Source organism: Rhipicephalus sanguineus, chromosome 3, assembly GCF_013339695.2.
Source record: "Rhipicephalus sanguineus isolate Rsan-2018 chromosome 3, BIME_Rsan_1.4, whole genome shotgun sequence".
Classification (NCBI taxonomy): Eukaryota; Metazoa; Arthropoda; class Arachnida; order Ixodida; family Ixodidae; genus Rhipicephalus; species Rhipicephalus sanguineus.
In genome coordinates, this window is record NC_051178.1 from 105,284,054 (window position 1) to 105,304,769 (window position 20,716).

The window sequence follows — 20,716 nt, forward strand, 5'->3', positions numbered from 1 at the left end:
CGACTTTACGATTCCGCGTATAGGTCGACTCCGATTATAGGTCGACCCCCAAACTTTGTAAGGTCATTTTATGAAAGAAATGTCGACTTATAATCGGCAATATACGGTAACTAACTTTGTTATGCAGCTTTCGAACACACAGTCCGCTTTTTTCAAATGAAGTACTACAAAGCTGCAATGCATGATGTCATTGTCATGGGGTGGTGTTCTCTTCCTGAAGCTGAGACATGAGTATTTCTCTCGTGTGATCAGCACCCTTTGATGTTGGGGAGAGCAAAATTTATTTGGCTGTGTCCAAGAGAAGGGCTATCTCAAGTATTAATCGTTAAGCAATCACCTAGCACATTTTCTTATCATTTCAGCACAAATTGCACAGGAACAGAAGGCAGGCCATACAACACGAGCATTTATTTTGTGTGTTATTCTTTCCATTCCTGTGTAATTTTTACATTAAGCAAGAACATACCCACTCACTCAATTTAGCCTATCTCTATGCATATTCATAGCCTTTGATTCTGACCCTTCTCTTTCAAGTTACACTCCAAAAACTCTTGCACCCTTTGGGGTGCCTTTCTAACGTACTACAGTAATTGTCATCTGGCTTGTGTGCCTTTCCTTCCTCTAATGCTGCGCACTCAGTACTGCCATGTCACAAACAGCACGCTTGAAATCAGCTTGACATGGCATTCTTGATATGAAAGTAGCCAGCGCCAAGATTTCATGAAAGGAGATAGGGCGGTTCATAGGGCGTACAAAACGCTTCAAAGGGTGCAACTGTTTTTTTAGTGTACCGAGAGATCAGACACATAAGGCATAAGCAGTACAGAAGTGTGCTGTGCAAGTGCTGACCTCTCTCGTACTTACTGCAGGTGATCCTGGTGTCCACCACGACAGCACCCAGCCCCATGCCTTCAAACTTGCCACATCCTCCTCTGAGCGTGCCCGTGGTGAAGACGGTCTCGGCACCGGGTACAGCGCCACTTGTGCACCAAGGCAAGGCACCCATGGTCATGGGCCTGCAGGCCTCCTCAGCCGGTCATCCTTCTTCCCCCGCTGCTTTGACCAGTGTCACATCTATTGTCACCGCTCCAGGTGTGTGGCTTGCAATTTCGATAGTCACGACTTCAACGTCTAATCGGCAATTGTGTCATCTATCGTGAAGAAAAGGAAGATCGTTAAAGCTGTGATGGAAGAAGACTTGCACATCTGACCAATGACCGTAGCAACAAAGTTGCAACTAGCATACCACAGTCGACTCTCGATAATCCAAACTCGAGGGGACTTCAGGAATTTGTTTGAATTAACAGAAGTTTGAATTATCAGAAGGGCTCATAAATATGTCTGGGCAACATATGAACTAGCGTTATGATGTTTGTTTCTCAGGGCCTCGGTGACATCATAGACGGCTTGAATGATTGCCAGTAAAGTTTTTAGACGTCGGCGATTATACCTGTACTCGTTAATATAAAACGCGTGCACGCGTGTGTAATTAAGAGACGAAATGTGTTGTGTCCCATGACAGCTGGTAGCCCCCTCCCCAATTTTAGGACGCTTTTCCGCATGACACCAGTGTACTGCGGCGAAAGTGACTTTAAGAAGCGTTCGGCACACGGTAGACCAAGGCCAGACCGTTGTTTTTTTTTTTCCTTCCTTGTTCAGCGTGCGATTGTTGGTGCGCACGGTTTGGCTGTTTTGTATGCAGGCACCCAGCTTTATTTGCGACTGATTGTTACATAAAAACATGAATGTTGAACTAGAATTCATAAAAGTAGCATATATTTTCAGGCATGGATAAGTAATAAGGTTGAATTAACCGCATTTGTGCAGTGGGACAGCTTGAATTAAGCGGGCTTTAAAATACATTGAAAACATAGCGGGCCAACCAAGAATTTGAGATTTGTTTGAATTAACCAAAAGAATTATCAGAGTTTGAATTATCGAGTCAACTGTAAATGCGGGGTTTTGCAAAATACTTCTTTCTCTCAGCCGCCCCTGTTTTAATACGTGGTTCGTGCCTGCTCCTCTTGTTTGACATGCTCAGAAGCAAGACTCCATGTGTCGCTGGTTTTGCACTCCAGGTAGCTTGTCATCATCATCTCCAATCAAGCGAATCGCACCAAAGTCGGAATAATTGAATGACAAGTCTTCACAGTTACCGAATAGGCAGAAGACTTTTTCCTGCACGTTGTGGCATCAGCCACACACCAAGTCGAGGGGTGTAGTCAATCTTGAAGGGGTCCGCTCTATGCACGGCTGGTGCAGAAGCCTAGCTCCGGTCCCAGGCGCAAATAATCGTACCGTGCACGTGTCAACGTCCCCTTCCCGTAGCGCGAGTCATCGCAGCTACGACGGGTTCGGGCGAATAAGGCAACAGGCTAGAACAACAAACAACACTTTATTGCTACTCTAGCAATAACACGTAAATGTCGCGTAGAGGGATAGTCCGCTCTAGTAGAAAACAAAGGGTAACGCTTACACCTTCGGTCGATGGTCGGCTTGCGTATCTTGGGGCGGTGAGGTGGTACCTGGCAGGTCAGCAGAGCAAAAGAGACCGTCTCCTTGTCTGCTCGGTTGTTTTATTCACCTCCCGTGTCCCTCCCCACCGCGAGGGTTGTTTCCCTCGCAGGGCGAGTTCCCTCTCACGTGAGTCGGGATGCGAGGATTGGCGCGAGGAGCGGCGGGAAAGAAGGGGTTGTCCGGAAAGGGTGACGGTGCTCCTCTCCTAGTGGTCCCTTGGCTCCCGCCGTCAGTTCGCGATCGCGCCAGCCTTAAGGAAAGGAAATGGGCACGCGTGCTCTCCCACAATCTCAATGCGACCAATTGTGATCGCAGTACACAATAACTTGTTGGTGTAAGATGAGACATTCCCTTACTCTGTGGGATTCGGTCGGGGATTTGTTCCAACTACGTTTCAACCATCAATATGTTCAAAGTGGGTACCCAGCGTATCTACTCGCATGTAACACGCACAAAAATTTTTTTTTTAATTGGAGCAAATTTGGAGTCAAGACAAAAAAACGCAAATTTTGTCTGTACAGGTGACTGCACGACAGTGCTTCACAGCTATGCAAGGAAGCTAGCTTTGCGGCAATACACTGGGATCATTTTTAAAACCTTTCCGCGAATAGTTGTTGAGGTTGCGGAATATATGCGAAGTGTGTGATGACACATGTATGAAGTTGATTACTTTTCATTCGTGTATCATATCTTGATGAGCGACGACTGTGCTCACCCCTTTTATTGTGCTTTGAGTGTTGCTTGCCTTTGCATGGCACAAGTTTGTCCATTGAAGAGTTTAAGCTTTAACTAATCCTCTGGGTGCTGTATTCTTCATCGCCACAACAGCATGACAGTAGATTGGCTTGAATGGTGGCCATAATCGAAACACATTTGTATAGTAAACTTCACTATAACGCTTTCCAATGCTGCTGCAGTGCCATCAGCATCCGTGTCAGTGACCAGTGAGCCGGGTGTGGTGCGCCTGCGACCACGGGCCGTGACGGTGAACCCCCGTGTGCCTGTTCGAGTGCCACGTGTCCCTACACCAGTGCCTCCTACGATGGGCGGTGGGGCTCCGCAGCTGCCCTGCCCGTCACCCTCGTATGGCAAGGCCACCATCTCGGTGCCCAAGGGGGCCATCATGCAGTATCGCCAGGAAGGCAGTGAGTGGCTGACCTTTTGCCATCTGCCACCTGCTGGTGGCCTGGGTGCAGGCGACGTCGGTTGGAACAGACAGAAAAGTGTGTTTGTTGTTTAGCACTCGAAGAGTCTGTGACATTGCATCTTCACATTGAAGTTCTTTCACCTCACTGTGTTCTTGTAGATGAAACAGTCGCTGCACATTATACAAGTTGGTGCTGTAACGCAGGTACTTGCAAAACAATTGCTTTATCCTTCGACTCTGGATTGCACACACGAACTTCAAGATACATATAGATTACCTTCCAAACTGTATTCGCTGTTAAGATTTATTAGATAATATAAGCATGTTCACAGGAATCGATCCCGCAGGCTCTCTTAGCCACGAAATTTTTTGTCAGAACCGCTTAAGACTGTGGTGGTAGAATAATTGGTTGCTGGGACTGGTTCCTTTCGCTACTACACAGGGACCATTTTCGTATGTTCAAAAAGTGCTGGCGTATAAAAAAAAGAAGCAGTACAGTCCTTTGGTAAGAAGTTTGTTTGCGGTCACTTATGTGTTGTCAGTGAAATATACACAGAGCTCTGAAGGTTCTCAGTGGTACAAATGGCACCTCCATTGCCCTGTTCCACCCTGTTGCAGCAGTGAAGATAATTGCTCAAAGCCAGCTGCCAATCTCGGGCGCCAAGCTCGTGACGAAGGCGGGGCCTGGCTCCACCATTGCGGCCTCCTCTTCCTCCTCCTCCTCCACCTCCCTCAACGTTGCACCACGGGTTTCTACAGTCTCCATTACAAGTAGGTTTCAAGTTGCTTCTTTACATTGCACTTGCTGACTCGTCGAACTTTCAATAATCTTTGACAATGTGGGCTCATTCTGCGACACCAAGAGTGTTTCATCGAGCTTTGCTAAAAATGTGATTCTGTTCTAGAAAGAAGTTTAGAAGGTGTTCAAACATGAGGGGGCATTGCATACATTGCATTGCATGCAAAGAATAGTTATGGTACCTTCACTGCCCTCTTTTGGCCGCGCAAGATGCTTTTCATTGCTTGCGCAATGTCCCTTAAATGGATGTCTAACACCCTTTTCCCTACTTTTTTACTGTCATAATGTCCATGATATCCACAACGGGCACTAAAAGTTTTAAGTGTACTGATACATAGCGAGCCATACAAAGATGCTTACGGTTGGTGAAGTGCATATGTATTTTTCAAAGTGTGCATGCTCAGGGCAAGCAAAAAAAAAAAAAGCACATCCTATCCAACCTGCCCTTCACTCAGTTACCATTGTTGAGCTGGTGGAAGATATTTTTATGAATAATAAAGGGACCGACAACTGCCCAGAATATGAAATGAGTTGACTCCACTGATGTAAAGATTGTCCGTTGCACTTACTCAAACCAACCCTATTTTTTTCGTGAGAGATGGATTTATATTTTTATTTCTTAATTGAAAGTCGCGAAAAAATGACCTGTGGCGCCTCTGGCAGCAAAAACATGAATGATCCGATGAAGACGGCCACGTGACCGTTGATTGCTGTACGCGGTCGACGATTTTTTTGTTAGTATTGAAATATTGTTCGTTTCTTTATATTAAAAGGTATTACAGTAGAACCCCGCTGTTACGTTCCTCACTGCTGCGTTTTCCCGGCTGTTACGTCGTTTTCCGCTGGTCCCGGCATAGCTCCCATAGGATACAATGTATTGGGAACCCCGCTGTTACGTCGTAACTGTCGGACTGTTCCCGTATGATACGTCGCGAAGTGCGCTCGGAGCCGACCGAGTGACTACCGAAGAGAGCGGCCATGGTGCATTTTCTCGCAGTTTTTCCTGTTTTGACAGTAACATTAGCCGCATTAGAGGTGCAAGCAACAGGATCTTTCGATTGATGTAAAAAAAAGCATCGCCTTCGAGATTTCGTATTGCAAAGATGGCGTCTATGACGTAGTTGCTCGCAAAAGCAAGGCCTTCGAGATTGGCATTTACTACTGACAAAAGCATAGCCTTTGAGATTTGTATTGCACAAACATGGCGTCTATGATGTAATTGCCCGCGAAAGCAAGGCCTTCGAGATTGCCATTCACTTCTGCCATCGCGTTGGTGTAGACTCATCATCATCGTTATTTGTTGGAGGACGGGAGGAATTCGAGCTGGTTGGAGCTCGCATGGTCGTGCGCGCGGTTCGCGGTCGGACTCGCCGCTTGTCGTGATTGCGTATGCTTAGTTCTTTCATGCTTACAGCTGTTGGTGTTAAAAAAATCACATACGTTGATTACATTTCTGTGGATGAGGCAGTCCCCAGCTCCGCGTTTCTATCCGTCGACTAGATCGCGGCTGAGCGCGCCAATTTTCGTGCTGCTCGTAAGCATTGAAATAAAATTCTGTACCACTAAATATTTTGTCGTTTTTCCTGTTTTTCGGCTCTTGCGTTTCCAGTCTCTTACGTTTATTTCCTACGGTCCCTTCAAAAACGTATCAGCGGGGTTCTACTGTACTCCATAATAATGTACATATAGGCCTGCGTTAGCATTATGCACTAAAGTGGCGCTGCCTTCGCGTGACGTAATGATCACATGCTCGTCAGCGCGTCTTGAGCAACTTTTCAGCGTGCTCATGCAACCGTGCACGCATTTTCCAGGTCGCTAAGATTTTGGAGCGACATAGCTTTTGCTACCTACACTTCGTCTCAGAAATGACGCGCGCTGCTACTCGGTGCGGCCGTGCATATGCACAGTTACGTTTTCGATTACTTGGCTTGGCTCGTGTATCGAGAGAGTAACGATGCCGGGACAAGCCATCCATGACACAGGCGCAGGCAACCTTGGGCGCAGGCGCACACAACGCTGTACAAATACCGGGAAGGTGTATAAAGCCACACATCACATTGTAACAGCTTGCTATTTTCAGAAATGGTTGGAAAGCTCAAAATAAAGGTGGTTAAGCATAGTTACAGTAACTCCTGCGAAAGGAGAACAACGACAGCTTTCACAAGGGCTAGCGGCATCGCTATCAATTCTCAGCGTTGCTGGAGCAAGCCTCCATGCGTGTTTGGAGCCTTTCAGATCGAAAAATACTGCTTGTAAAATAACTACGTGCTTTTCGGATAAACCACCGCAGCTACAAACGCTACGAAGGGTAAGCTTCCTGTCGCGCCGTAAAAAACTGGGTCGAGAAAAATCAGTTGTCGGTCCCTTTAAGTTTCACAAGTTGGCAGGTATGCACCTGGTTTGAGCAGCAACTTTGTGCGCACTTAGGGGGGAACACCTCATTGTATAATTCAACTATAAATTGGAGCTTTAGTTTGCAGTGAAGGCCTGCCAGCATAATTTTTCACTAATGAGACATTTGCGGTTAGCGTGTTGTCAACCAATAAAAAAAAAAAGCAGGAGGAGGTGTTTACCAGCACACAATTGCAGCACATGATTCCCATATTGCTCCAGCTGTCTCCGAGGCCATGTTTTGTGGGTTCTGCAGCTTATGAAATGTCTGAAAACAATAAAACAATGCAGTGCGGGTCATGTGTTCCCATGTGACGGGCCAACAGAGTGGTCTGAAAGTACGCCCAAACCTCATTATAACGACATGTTACGCGAAAAAAACTTTGTTATATCCGAAAATTCGTTATAAAAGTATATTCCTAACACTGTATGTATTGCAAGACTATTTTTCATTTACTTCGTCATAACCGATATTCCGTTATATCCGTGTTCGTTATATTGAGGTTTCAGTGTACTGCTATTGTATGGCATCGGTGAGTTATGCCATAAGAAAGTCAACAAACTTGTTCAAACTGCATTCTTCTTTAAAATATTCAAATACAGTGTGATTTGCTTTTTTTTTTCTTATCAGTCAAACATTTACTCTCAATGAATTGTAGCCAGGGCTATTTCCATCAGCAAGAACTGAGGTGCTCATCCAAACTTACAATTCCTCCATGTGGGCATTTCCTGCCAATTAAGGGGTCAGTAGGAGCTCCATAACCCAATCAGAGCTGACATAGCAGCAGCAAACTTGACAACATGGCAGAATTTTTCAGCATGTGCGTTGAATAGCACCCCTGCTCTGACACTTATGAAATTATATAGTTGGGAGATACCCCTCCTTACACCTCTGTGGTTTTCTCATTTGTTGATGCTTCTGTTTCTAACAAAGGCAGCACATATGTTATTTTGGAATCCCAATCTGTCAGTTTAGCCTGACCTCATTTTTAAGAAGTAGTTCATAGGTGTGACTGTCACTGAAGGTAAATCACATCTCCTTAGCTTCCAGTGCTTTGAAACAGCAGCTGATTAAGTTGACATAGAAGTTACAGACATCACAGCTCAATGCATACTGCTAAAAGAAGCGGTCTGTGTCAATCCACAGGCAATCAAACCCGGGTGGTGAATGTGATCACGGCATCACAGCCCGGGGTGGTTCGAACTCTGAGCCGGACGGTGACGCCTGGCACGTCGGGTTTGAGCCAGCGCCCAAATGCCTCGGGGCTGCGACCCGCACTGGGCTCCGGTGCAAAGCCCAATGTGATTGTTGTGCACAAGGCTCAAGTGTGGCCTCAAGCGCAGCCCGGAATGGCGTCATCGTCGTCTCATCTCAGCCGGTCTACGGTGCGTTCAGTCTCTTTTTTTGCTAGAAGTCTTTCTGTGTAGTACTATCTCTATCAGTGTTTGCTCTGACATTTTATATCTCTCTACACCTGCTTCACTTTCCTGGCTTAGCTGAGGTCTGTGTGAAAAAGACATGAGGTAACACTTCGTGGCTTTACCATGAGTTATACCCACCAGTGACTACATGGTACTCAAAAACAGCAGCAACCTACATTGCCATGAGGCATTTTATAGTTAGTAATAAAAATTTGTGAGGACTGTTTTTGTAAGAAGTTGCATAAGTGGCCTATTACAGTAGAACCCCGCTGTTACGTTCCTCACTGCTGCGTTTTCCCGGCTGTTACGTCGTTTTCCGCCGGTCCCGGCATAGCTCCCATAGGATACAATGTATTGGGAACCCCGCTGTTACGTCGTAACTGTCGGACCGTTCCCGTATGATACGTCGCGAAGTGCGCCCGGAGCCGACCGAGTGACTACCAAAGAGAGCGGCCATGGTGCATTTTCACGCAGCTTGGCCTCGTTTGACCGTAATATTAGCCGCATGAGAGGCGCAAGCAACAGAATCTTTCAATTGATGCAAACAAAAGCATGGCCTTCGAGATTCAAATTGCAAAGATGGCGTCTATGACGTAACTGCTCGCGAAAGCAAGGCCTTTGAGATTGGCATTTACTATTGACAAAAGCATAGCCTCTGAGATTTGCATTGCACGAACATGGCGTGTATGACGTAATTGCTTGAGAAAGCAAGGCCTTCAAGATTAGCATTCACTTCTGCCATCGCGTTGGCGTAGACTCATCATCATCGTTATTTGTAGGAGAACGGGAGGAGTTCGAGCTGGTTGGAGCTCGCATGGTTGTGCGTGCGGTTCGCGGTCGGACTCGCCGCGCTGATCGTGATTGCATGTGCTTAGTTCTTTCATGCCTACAGCTGTTGGTGTTAAAAAAATCACATACGTTGATTACATTTCTGTGGATAAGGCCGTCCTAAGCTCCGCGTTTCTATCCATCGACTAGATCGCGGCTGAGCGCGCCAATTTTCGTGCTGCTCGTAAGAATTGAAATAAAATTCTGTACCACTAAATATTTTGCCGTTTTCCTGTTTTTCGGCTCTTACGTTTCCCGTCTCTTACGTTTATTTCCTACGGTCCCTTCAAAAAACGTATCAGCGGGGTTCTACTGTATTGTTTTCACCTTGTGCCCATTTAGAGTCTTTCTTTTTTTCTTTCAGCTGTCATGGGGTGTAGTGTCTTGACATTGGCCCTTTTTGCAGGAGTCTATTACATATCTGCAAAGGCAAGACCGACCCAAAACGACTGTCGGGGCATGCGGCACAGTGACTGTCGTCAAGACATCAGTTCCTGTTCCCCAGCCCTGTGTAGCACCGGTCGTGAGGATGTCTAGGGAGACCACTGTGAAGACTGTGCCACGCCTGTCCATACCCATGAGAAAGGTGATAAGCTTTGCTCCTTTTTTTTTACTTTTTTGCAACCACCATATCCCTGGTCAAGGTGGTTGCATTTCGATTGAGACGAAATGCCAGGGTCCCATGTACTCTGCGATGTCAGTACACATTACATCTGGAGCCCTCTGCTGCAGCATCTCTCATAGCCCGAGTCACTTTGGGATGTTAAACCCCATAAACCAACCTTTTTCAAGCAAAGCTTGTATTGACTGATGTTTAAACTGGATAAGGCATGCACACAGACATGGACACTAGAAGGAAAAACGCAAACAACACTGGTGGCTGTATTGTTTGCGTTTTTCCTTCTAGTGTCCGTGTTTGTGTGCGCGCCTTATCCAATTTAAACATGAATCAATACCAACTAGCCCAATTTGCCGTTCTATTGTATTGACTGACCTGTGTAGCTGATGGTGTTCCAAAAAACCCTCCTAACCCATAGCTAGCACGCACACACCTAAGAAATACAGTCGAACACGGATACATCAAACTCGAAGGGGATCGCGAATTAGTTCGATACAGTCACCGACCGTTTATTCGGACGCTGAAAATTCGGACATGCTCGTTTATTCGGACACCTTAGCGGCACCGCCACTCGTCCCATTGAAGTAATGTAATCTCACGACCGAAAATTCGGACGCCCCACAGTCTGCCGTTCGATTTTTCGGACTCCGGCTGGCTGATCAAGTGCGATGTTGAGCGCCATGACAAGCTGTCCGCAATGTTTACACTATTTTTGCTAGGTTGCCAGTACTGAAATGTTGCACTGGCTATAACTGGAGATCATGCCAGTGTCAAAAATCCACGCAGAAATTATCGATATCGAAGGCTATGTTTGTTGGCTACACGTAACGGTTGCATTTTGGCTTTAGCCAGTCAAGTAGTGGAACCTCCTTAATGCGTACCTGCCGGGAACGCCGCGTAACTACGCACTAAACGGTAGTACGCATTAACCACCAAGTAAAGATTTGCATCTCCTCGCGTACGCCATCGCCGCCAGCAAAGAAATAAATACAGTGTCACAGCAAATAGTGGCTAAAGTACCCATTGCAAAGCCTTTTCTTTCTTTTTGCCAAAGTGGAGAAAAGATTCTGGTACTCTCGCACGACCGTCCGATAGTGCCGATAGCGCGCGGTGGCGACGCCAAGCAGCATTTCGGAACTATTACAGGGTCCGGTATACGCAGTGACCAACATAGCAACAGAACGGACAGTGTCGGCTTTCCGCGATAGATGTGCGTGCGTCTGTACCGCGATCTGCTCATAAATGAAAACTGACGCAGTTCCAGTGAAACGCGGTACGGCTGCGTGGAGCCGATCGTCTCCTGGCTAGTTACGTGCAGCGCATCGCCTTCTCGGCTCACGCCGTCACTGCCGGGCCGCTTGCTGTATCGCACGCGCGCATTTGTCCGTGGGAGTGTTCTTCGTACCCACTTCGCTCCAGACCGTGCACAGATGCGGCGAGTAGCTTGTTCGGTTAACGCGGCGATGACGAACTTCCGGCAAGCGATGCGCACTCCGCGACGCTGTAGCGGTCCTGGCAGTGAACGGCAGCGCGTTTGGGTGGTCGGCCAATAAAAGCGTGCAGTATGGTTACAACAGCGCTACGCTTGCTGTACCGTACGTGTGCGTTTAACGTGATAGCGTCAATGCAAAGAGGTTTCTCGTCGCCCGCGACCAGCAACGCTCAACTCCGCAACAGCGAGCTGCTTTCTTTTCTACAAAGCGGCGCGCGCTTGAACACGGCCCCGCGCAACGAGGCGGCAGCGATCGGCGGCCCAGCGCGTTCAGGTTGTCGCCTATTAAAAGCGTGCAGTAGGCTTAAAGTGGTGCTGCGCCGCACGCGTGCCCGAGCAGATATCTGAAGATACTTATTGTGATAAGGTTGTCGGCGATAAGTCATGCTGGCGCGTTCGTCGGTGGCCGCCGCCTCACCTTCGTTCTTTCCCGCTTACCCGCAAAGGCATCGCCGCAATCGCGCGGAAGTCGGAATCAGTGATCGACCGATCTACGCACTTCTCGAAAAGACGGAAAACCTTTGGCGGCACATTGTGGCGTCGGGAAGTTCAGCAGCGCAGTAAAATTTTATGGCACAAAACGTTATCGCGGTACGCAGGGTACGCACTAACCGGTAGGCGTAGGGCGAAGTACTACGGCTTAAGCGGTCAGCAAATGCATTGGGCTCTATGAGACTCGGTCGGGGATTCGTCGCAACTACGTTTTAACCGTTAGTACGCTTAAGGGGAGACGTGGGTCTTAAAAAATGGTTTTTAAAAGTTGGGTGAATGGCATGAAATTTAATACACTTATTCAGCTTTTTCTGCAGATTCAAAATCTCTTAGTAGATTTTTTAATAGCTGCATTAGAACAAAAGATATGCAATTTCTAACACATATTAAACATATATCTTACGGGGATTTTTGGCAACTTTCCTTTGTCAAACACAAAAACAAAGTATGAGGCAAGATTGCCAGGAAGCTGGTCTAGCCGGTGATGCTATTTATTTTCTTATAATTTTGTTCACCAAATTATAATTCTCGATTTTCAGAAATAGTATGCAGCAAAAAAATATCATTCACATTTACGTCTATTTATTTTGCATTCAAAGTCTGTTGAAAACAATCGGATTAGCATCACCGGCTAAACCAGCTCTCTGGCAGCCTTGCCACTTACTTTGTTTCTGTGTTTGACAAAGCAAAGTTGCCAAAAATTCCCGTAAGAAATATGCTTTTAGAGATTGCACATCTTTTGTACTAATGCAGCTACCAAAAATCTAATTAGAGATTTGGAATCTGCAGAAAAAATGGGATAAGTTTGTTAAATTTCGTTCAGTTCACCCTGCTAATAAAAGAAATAGAAAAAAGACCCGCGTCTCCCCTTAAAGCGGGTACGTATTAACGAGGTTTGACTGTATCTATTGAACGGCTACCATGGCCAAACAGCAGGCCAAGCCAAGCCAAGATTGGAATCAGCTCGGTGCGACGTTTGAGGTGAATGACAGCGCGTACAAGTACGACGCGGATCCTAATTCGAACACAGAGAGTACGACAACAGAAGCGCTGCAACATCAACTAGCGCAGCGCCGCTCCCTTTTGGCATGTGAGGGTTCGCGTTGTCAGGTGTTTCTGTGGCTAGGCCTGATTTGTGTCCCGAGCTTTGTGTCTCGCTCCCTTGTTTGTTGCTTGGCGTGCGAGGCCTAATCTGCTGAAATTGCTCCGACGCCGCCCGTTCCATGTGCGCCGCCGGAACTAAAGAAATGTATCAACTACAAGGCCCTGACGATGACGAAAAAAGCGGCGATTATTCACCAGGTGGAAGGCGGCCGACCTCAATCTGAAGTTGCTTGGGAGTTTGCACCTAGTTGGGCGATGAGATCATCCGTCAGATACCGTATTTACTCGAATCTAACGCGCACCTTTTTTCCGGTAGAACGAGTCCAAAAATCGCATGCGCGTTAGAATCGAGTACCGAAAAAAAAAAAAAAAGAAACTCGGTTATCATATTGCCATCGGCATTTCAAAATGGCCGCCTCCTACGCGCCTTGGCCATTTCTCGTGTGCTGAGGAGATTGTCATCCCGTTCTGCGTTCGCATCGACGGCATGACAGTGCCGACTCCAAATACTCGACGAGTGCACCACGATGCCGCATTTAAAAGAATGGTTAATACATGTGCTGAGACGGACGGAAATTGGGCCGCATCGCGGTCGTTCGGAGTTCCCGAAACATACGTGCGAGACTGGCGCAAACAGACATGCAAACAGAAGCAGAAGATTTTTTACAGCAAAGCTTCACGAAAAGGTTTCAGTGGACCAAAGCAGGGCCGGTTTCCCGAAATCGAAGAGCGTTGACAGCGACAAGGAGTTGTCCGACAGCGACGAGGACTGATCCATTACGCTACTCGTATCGCCGCCTTAGTGGTGACAGTTTCAGCGGCAAGGCCCGCTTTTGGCTTTGTGTTTTACTTTTTTGAAACTTTTGTTCTTCTGAATGATCGAAGTTTGACTCCTACGGACTTTTTTTGTTCTTTTCTCTCACGAAAAATGGGTGCGCGTTACAATCGATGTATTACTTTTTTTTTTTTTTTGGTTGCGGAAAACGGGTGTGTGTTACAATCGAGGGCGCGGTAGAATCGAGTAAATACGGTACACGAGCCAGCGCATGTGGCCAGTGACTGCTGTGATGACGCACCTCCCACACCACAGCCATCAAATGTGGATTTAGCATAGGCCGTTGCAGTACTATAGGCCTAGTGCGCTGCAGCTTTGAACCGAACAGGCCAAACATTGGCTGAAATGCAGGTCGACTTGGTCGCGCGTAAGCGTGCATGTGTACAGACGCGCACCGACAAGTTCCGGCCACTGGGCCAATCAAGGTGCATTTTACTGGTGAATCCTTTTTTTCGGACTCCCGATTATTCGGACTTTCTCGGCGGTTCCCGCCGAGTCCGAATAAACTGTCGGCGACTGTTTATGAAAAATTGAATATAAAAGAATACAGGCCCCGAGACCTTACCAGTGGTGAACGATCACCTACAATCGGCGCATTCAAGAATTGACAACTAATTCCGCACACATGATGCAACAGAACATTTTATTTGCGCGAAATAAAATCGCTTATCTTGGCCTGCTTCTTCGTCTTTGAAATGAAGTTGAAGACGCTGGCCTCGATCTTATCGAGGCTGTCCAGGTGCGACGGCCCGGTTCCCTCCATATCGCCACAACAACGGTGAATCAAACCGAACGCTGCCGCCATTTCAGCCGCCGCCTCGTCCGGACGATCTTCCTCGTCAGTTAAGCTGTCGGCCTGGGCATCCTGAGTCCCTGCGACCGCAGCTACAGTGTCCTCGTCAGCGAGGCTCGCAACAGCCTGAACATTGCAGTCCGCTTCCACGAAATCGTCCGCAGACACTTCGGGTGGAACGGCAGCCGGGAAGAGGGACGCCAACTCGCGAAACGCGTCGTCTATGTGCTCGTCGTTTGCCGACGATGTTGTAGCGTTGCTTAAATCGGTGAAGCCACCCGGTGTTGTCGGCGAAATCATCTTCACCGAGTGCGGCGGCAAACCATTTGGCCTTAGCCATCAGCATTGGGCCATCCACAGGAATGTTCTTCGCGCGCACTTCTGAACCAGGCATAGAGTGCCTTTTCTACTTTCCCGAGGGCAGGAGCGGGCACACGACAGGCTCCCGACGTTCGCTGCTCCGCCGCCTTTGCTGGCTTGTTCTTCTGGCCTGTTCTTCAACAAGGTGCTCATAGTGCTCCGTGGTATCCCGATGTCATCCGCCACCGTCGAACTTTTTTCGCCCCCTCAACATGCCGTATGGCTTTCAACTTCATCGCAAAGTCAAGGTTCTTGCGCTTCTTGACGCTGGCCATTGCTACACGAGAAGTCTAAAATTCAAGCAGTCCGCAGCACCTTTGCACAGCACGCACAGCACACATGCAAAAGAGGAATGCGGTGGTATGCGAAAACTCACAGAAGTGGACTCCGCCAACAAAGCGTTCACGATCAGTCGCAATGGCGGCAATGGCTATCAGGCTACCCGGCTACCTGCGAGGGCAGCAGCGATGTATGAAAGGTGCGAGCTGTGGTTGGCTGAGCAATTACGAAAGGCGCGGGTTGTGGTTGGCTGTTCATAACTCACAAAACAGCAACAAAAAAGAAAGAAAGAAACGGCGGAAGGAGAAGGCTGCCGGCTCCTTCGTTCCTGCTCTCAGAGCCGACGGTAATGCGGAGAAAGCATGAGAACGAGAGAGAGAGGACAAAAGAAGAAAAAGAAAGCCGTTCCGCAAGTTGGAGAACGCGCCCAACAGGAGTACAGTCCGAGCCCTATTGCCCTCACGTTTTTCGAGCGTTTTGGGTGTCGGCGGAGGCGCAGTGCCGCGAAGGTCGCAGGGTGCAGCGAGTGCCGAAGCGCACCTTCCAGCTCGCGCGGCGTTCGATATATCTGATGATGGGTAAAAATACCGTTCCATATAAACGTGCGAATTTCTATACTTTTACAAAGGATTTTCAAGGGGATAATTTATGAGTTCGATATAGCCGAAAAATTCTATATATGTGGGTTCGATATACAGTCAAACCTCGTTAATACGTACCCGCTTTAAACGTACTAACGGTTAAAACGTAGTTGCGACGAATCCCCGACCGAGTCCCATAGAGCCCAATGCATTCGCTGACCGCTTATGCCGTAGTGGTTCGCCCTGTGCCTACCGGTTAGTGCGTACCCTGCGTACCGCGATAACTTTTTTGTGCCATAAAATTTTACTGCGCCGCTCAACTTCCCGACGCCAGAATGTGCCGCCAAAGGTCTTCCGCTGTTTTGAGAAGTGCGCAGATCAGTCGATCCCCGATTCCGACTTCCGCGCGATTGCCTTTGCGGGTAAGCATCGGGAAAGAACGAAGGCGAGGTGGCGGCCACCGACCTATCGCCGACAACCTTATCACAATAAGTATCTTCAGCTATCTGCTCGGGCACGCGTGCGGCGCAGCGCTACTTTTTAAGCCTACTGCACGCTTTTATTAGGCGACAACCTGAACGCGCTGGGCCGCCGATCGCTGCCGCTTTGTTGTGCGCGGCCGTCTTCAAGGCTGAAGTTGAATTAATGGCACAAATGCTCGGGCAGGGACGAAGAACTTCAGCCACGTGCCAACTAGCCCGACAGCAAACGCTACTAAGCCGTCATCAGGCGCGCACCGCTTTGTAGAAGCGAAAGCAGATCGCTGTTGCGTAGTTAGCGTTGCGGGTCGCCGGCGCCGAGAAACCTCGCTGCATTGACGCTATCACACTAAACGCACGTGTACAATACAGCAAGCGTAGCGCGGTTGTAACCATACTGCACGCTTTTATGAGGCGACCACCCAACGCGCTTCCGTCCGCTGCCAGGACCGCTAGAGCATCGCGGAGTGCGCATCGCTTGCATGAATCTCGTCATCGCTGCGTTACGAACAAGCTACTCGCCGCATCTGTGCACTATCGGGAGCGAAGTAGGTACGAACAACATTCCCACGATAAATGCGCGCGTGCGGCACAGCAAGCGGCCCGGTAGTGACGGCGTGAGCCGAGTAGGCGACGCGCTGCACGCAACTAGCCGGGAGACGATCGGCTCCACGCGGCCGTACCGCGTTTCACTGGAACTGTGTCAGTTTTCGTTTAGTAGCAGATCGCGGTTAGACGCACGCACATATACCGCGGAAAGCAGACACTGTCCGTTCTGTCGCTATGTCGGTCACTGCGTTGACCGCGTATCCCGGACCCTGCAATAGTTTCGAAATGCTCTTCGGCGTCGCCACTACGCGCTATCGGGCGGTCGTGCGAGTGTGCCAGGATCTTTTCTCCACTTTGGCAAAAAGAAAGAAAAGGCTTTGCGGTGGTACTTTAGGCAATATTTGCTGCGGCACTCTATTTTTTGCTGGCGACGATGGCGTACGCTAGGAGATGCAAATTTTGTACTTTGTGTTTAATGCGTACTACTGTTTAGTGCGTAGTTATGCCGCGTTCCCGGCAGGTACGTATTAACGAGGTTTCACTGTACAGTCCAACCCGCTTATAACGATCCCACGTATAACGATCTATCAGTTATAACGACCATATTTGGGTGCACTTACGATTTTCCAATGCTGAACATTGAAGCTGCGTCCACATATAGCGAACATTTTTCAAAGCCTCCTACTTTTACAACGAACAATTCAGACACGGTCGCGGTAAAAATATGGCACATACGAAGCGAAAAAAAAGTTAAAACAGGCCTTCTAAAGCGTGAGAGGGGCGCGCGCTCGCGCGTGCCCCGCTCCAGTTTACTCGCGACTAAGATATCCCTGATCGGCGAGCACCGCACGCAGATTTCGGATGCTGCGAGTGAGGTCGCTCACTTTCGAGCCTTTTCTTCAGTGGCAGAATGGCAGTGAGGAAAAAAAAAGGAGGCAGCATGAAGCCTTGCGGTCAGCTTTCGCACGGTAACCTTTACTGACGCCGTTCTCTGCAGCTACGACCGCTTACGATGAACCAAACAATGCCTTGGAACGCAAGAAGGCATAAATGCAAGAAGTGATAACCGCGATAACTTTCATCGCATAAAGGTTCACTGCGTCCCTAAACTCGTCGACGCCACAATGTGCCGCAAAAGGTCGTCAGTCTTTTTTGTAACGGCAGAGACCGTTTGATCGGTGATAACAATTTCCGCGCGATTGCGGCGATGCCTTCGCGGATGAGCACCAGAAAAGAGCGAAGGCGAGGTGGCGGCCGTCCGTTGAACGTGCAGTTATGACTTATAGCCGACAACCTTATATCACAGTCATCTGTAGATGTCTGCTCGGCTGCGCGTGTCGCGTACGCCGTACACTGCGCGGATTGACGGCGGTACGAGCGCGCCATGCTGCCGTTCGCAGGTTCGTCGCCGCCGCGTCGTGCGAGACCGCTTTAAAGTGCGCCTCGCTTTAGCTCGCTGTTGTTGAGCGGCGCGGGCACCGAGAAACATCAATGCACTGACAGCGAGCGTATACTGCGTGTTCGACTAGGTGAGAACTCAAGTGCGCCGCGCATAGTCGTGCAGGGCCCTGAGAGCATCGCGGAGACGTAGAGTAAGCGTTGCTTGCAAAATGCTTGTTTTCGCCGCGTTGAACGAACAGGCTACTCGCCGCACCCATGCACTGTCCGGAGTGAAGCAGGCACAGAGAACGTACAAACGCGCGCATACGGCATACAGCAAGCGGCCCGACAGTGACTCCGCGAGCCGAGTAGGGGACGCGCTGCACGCAACTAGCCAGGGATGATCAGCTCCGCGTGGCAGTACCGCGCTTCGGTGAAACGAGGTCAGTTCACAGTAAAGGTGGGTAATTCACTCGTGAGCAGGTAGCAAGGCGTCGCTTCACGACGCGAAAAGGCTTAGCTTGTCACCGGAGAGGTTGGGTGCACTTTAATAAAAGTGCACAGAAAAAAAAACGGCTTGGCCACTAAGCGCACGTTTTTAAAGGCGAGTCCATATACAACGAACTACTGATATAGCGACCACTTTTCGTGACACTTTCGAGTTCGTTATAAGCGGGTTCGACTGTAATAAATAAAACAAAATAAAATGTTTTTTCCGGAGCGGGGGTTTGAACCCGGGTTCTCGTGGTCTGAAAGCGAGTGCCTTGGAACACTAGGCCACGCGCCCATGCTTGCCCGATGTGAACTGTACTGAAGCATACGAATGCGTTCTACTGACGATGCAGAAAACAGTTGGGAAGCAGTACACTTGCTGTAGGTGCTTCATTTCAATATTTTGTGTTGGCAGACTAAAAGCATTCTGCTGGACACTGTGTAAGGTCGATATTAGGAATTGCAAATTTCAGGATAATTCTGACTTCGATAAAATTTAATTCTTAAACCGCATTTCTATGATTGCGTGATGGTCCTTTCGTTGGGCCGTTCTAGAGGCTCGCGAACGCTGGAAAGAACACGAAAGATGCCACGCCGATTCCGCCTGAAAACAGCGTTCCAGGGATGGTCGCTATCTATAAAGGAAGAAAGAAAGAAAGAAAGAAAGAAAAGCAATACATTAGGCATGCCCTGGCCAAGCTTCGCTTGCCCCCATTTCCTTGATTGGGTTTTCTTTTTTCTTTCTTTGTACAGTGCAGTGGTTTTACAAATAAGAGTCCACGGATCTTTCTTTGTCTGCTAAAGCTTTCCTGGGTATGCGAATTGCACCTACGTCATATACTTGACTACTAGTACGCAATGCCATGGCCTCCACAATCATCTGCCAGTGGATTATTGCAGAGGCCCTCTTCCCATCGGCAGTGCTGTGCTAAGTGTCACTTGCCACCATACTTGCTAATCATACGTGTGCACGTGAACATGTGTTTTCGACATTTGATTACCTGGAAAAGTAGCTGCCTGAATATCTGCCTAAATTAATCTCAAGAAGAAAGCATCATAGATGCATCTGTATTCACAAGTTCCTGCCCACAAATTATTAAGGCTGATTTGGATCAGGAAATGGATAAAGCCTCCTTTCAAAATGTCACAGAAGCTGTAAAGGGCTGCAAAATTTAAAAATTTGTGTAAGCGTTCCGCATTGCACTGTGGGTGCAGCAGCTGGCTTATCGCTGCCATCTTAAGCTTGTTTCGAAGCTGGTTTCCTTGTGCACATTTTTCAGCACCTTAATTAAAATGATGTGGCTTCACTGAAACGACCGCTTCTGCCACATTTCTGAAGGGTGATTTTAAAGTGTTCACTGGGTAGGCCGCGCTTGTTTGAGACAACCTCTCCATTTTGTGCATCCCATTGGCAGGGGTGACTGATGTGGACGTTTCTTTTTTTTTCTATTTTTGTTCCACTTTCAGCGTCATTGCTGTTGCTTTGCCAGAGTTGTCTTCATTGTCGATCAGCTCAAGCAGTAAAAGCTAGTTAGTGTAGATCTTAAATCAGCACAAAAAACTGACAAAGAAGTGAGGTGTAGTTCAGGTTGAATCAAAGTTTTGGAGAATACTGCTTGAATACCATTTTTATCACTGACTGTTTCAGCCACCCGAGCAGACATCAGATGCCAGCAGCAGCAGCAACAGCGGTTCCGCTGCTGGAAGCAGTGGGAGCAGCAACAACAACAACAACAGTAGCCTCCTGGCCGAGCTGATGCATGCTGCGGGCATCCTCCAAGGCGAAGGCGACAGCGGGCAGCCACCCCCGTTGCTGGTCATCGGTGAAGACGCGGTGCCACCGGCTGAAGTCGAAGTGGCCATCGATGCTGTGCCAGTGGACGACAACGCTGTGATATTGGACGACGGCCAGCTGTGTGAGTGCACATACTCTCTGGCCAAATTCCTCACAGCTATCGGTTCTGCAAGTCTCCGGCTGTGCTCACTTATTACATGTTGCTGTTGTGGAGACTGACATTTATAAATGAAATGCACAAAACGGACATCAGTGCTTCCTCTCACACCAAGTGGTCTCTGGTAACTTGTAGTTTGTAAGGGTAGCACCCCAAATTTGTCACCAATATGTGACTTCTTTTATTTTTTCCTTCCCACGTAATG

At 48.4% G+C, this 20,716-nt stretch overlaps 1 protein-coding gene across 1 annotated transcript in view; it reads left to right on the forward strand.

Moving 5' to 3' along the window:
* Window positions 1–20,716, forward strand: part of LOC119386895 (BRCA2-interacting transcriptional repressor EMSY-like) — an 85,610-nt gene that overhangs the window by 34,696 nt on the left and 30,198 nt on the right. The window contains 6 exon segments of the mRNA XM_049413299.1: window positions 870–1,092; window positions 3,435–3,662; window positions 4,283–4,435; window positions 8,002–8,240; window positions 9,511–9,690; window positions 20,208–20,475. Of these exon segments, the coding sequence (XP_049269256.1) occupies window positions 870–1,092; window positions 3,435–3,662; window positions 4,283–4,435; window positions 8,002–8,240; window positions 9,511–9,690; window positions 20,208–20,475 (1,291 nt within the window).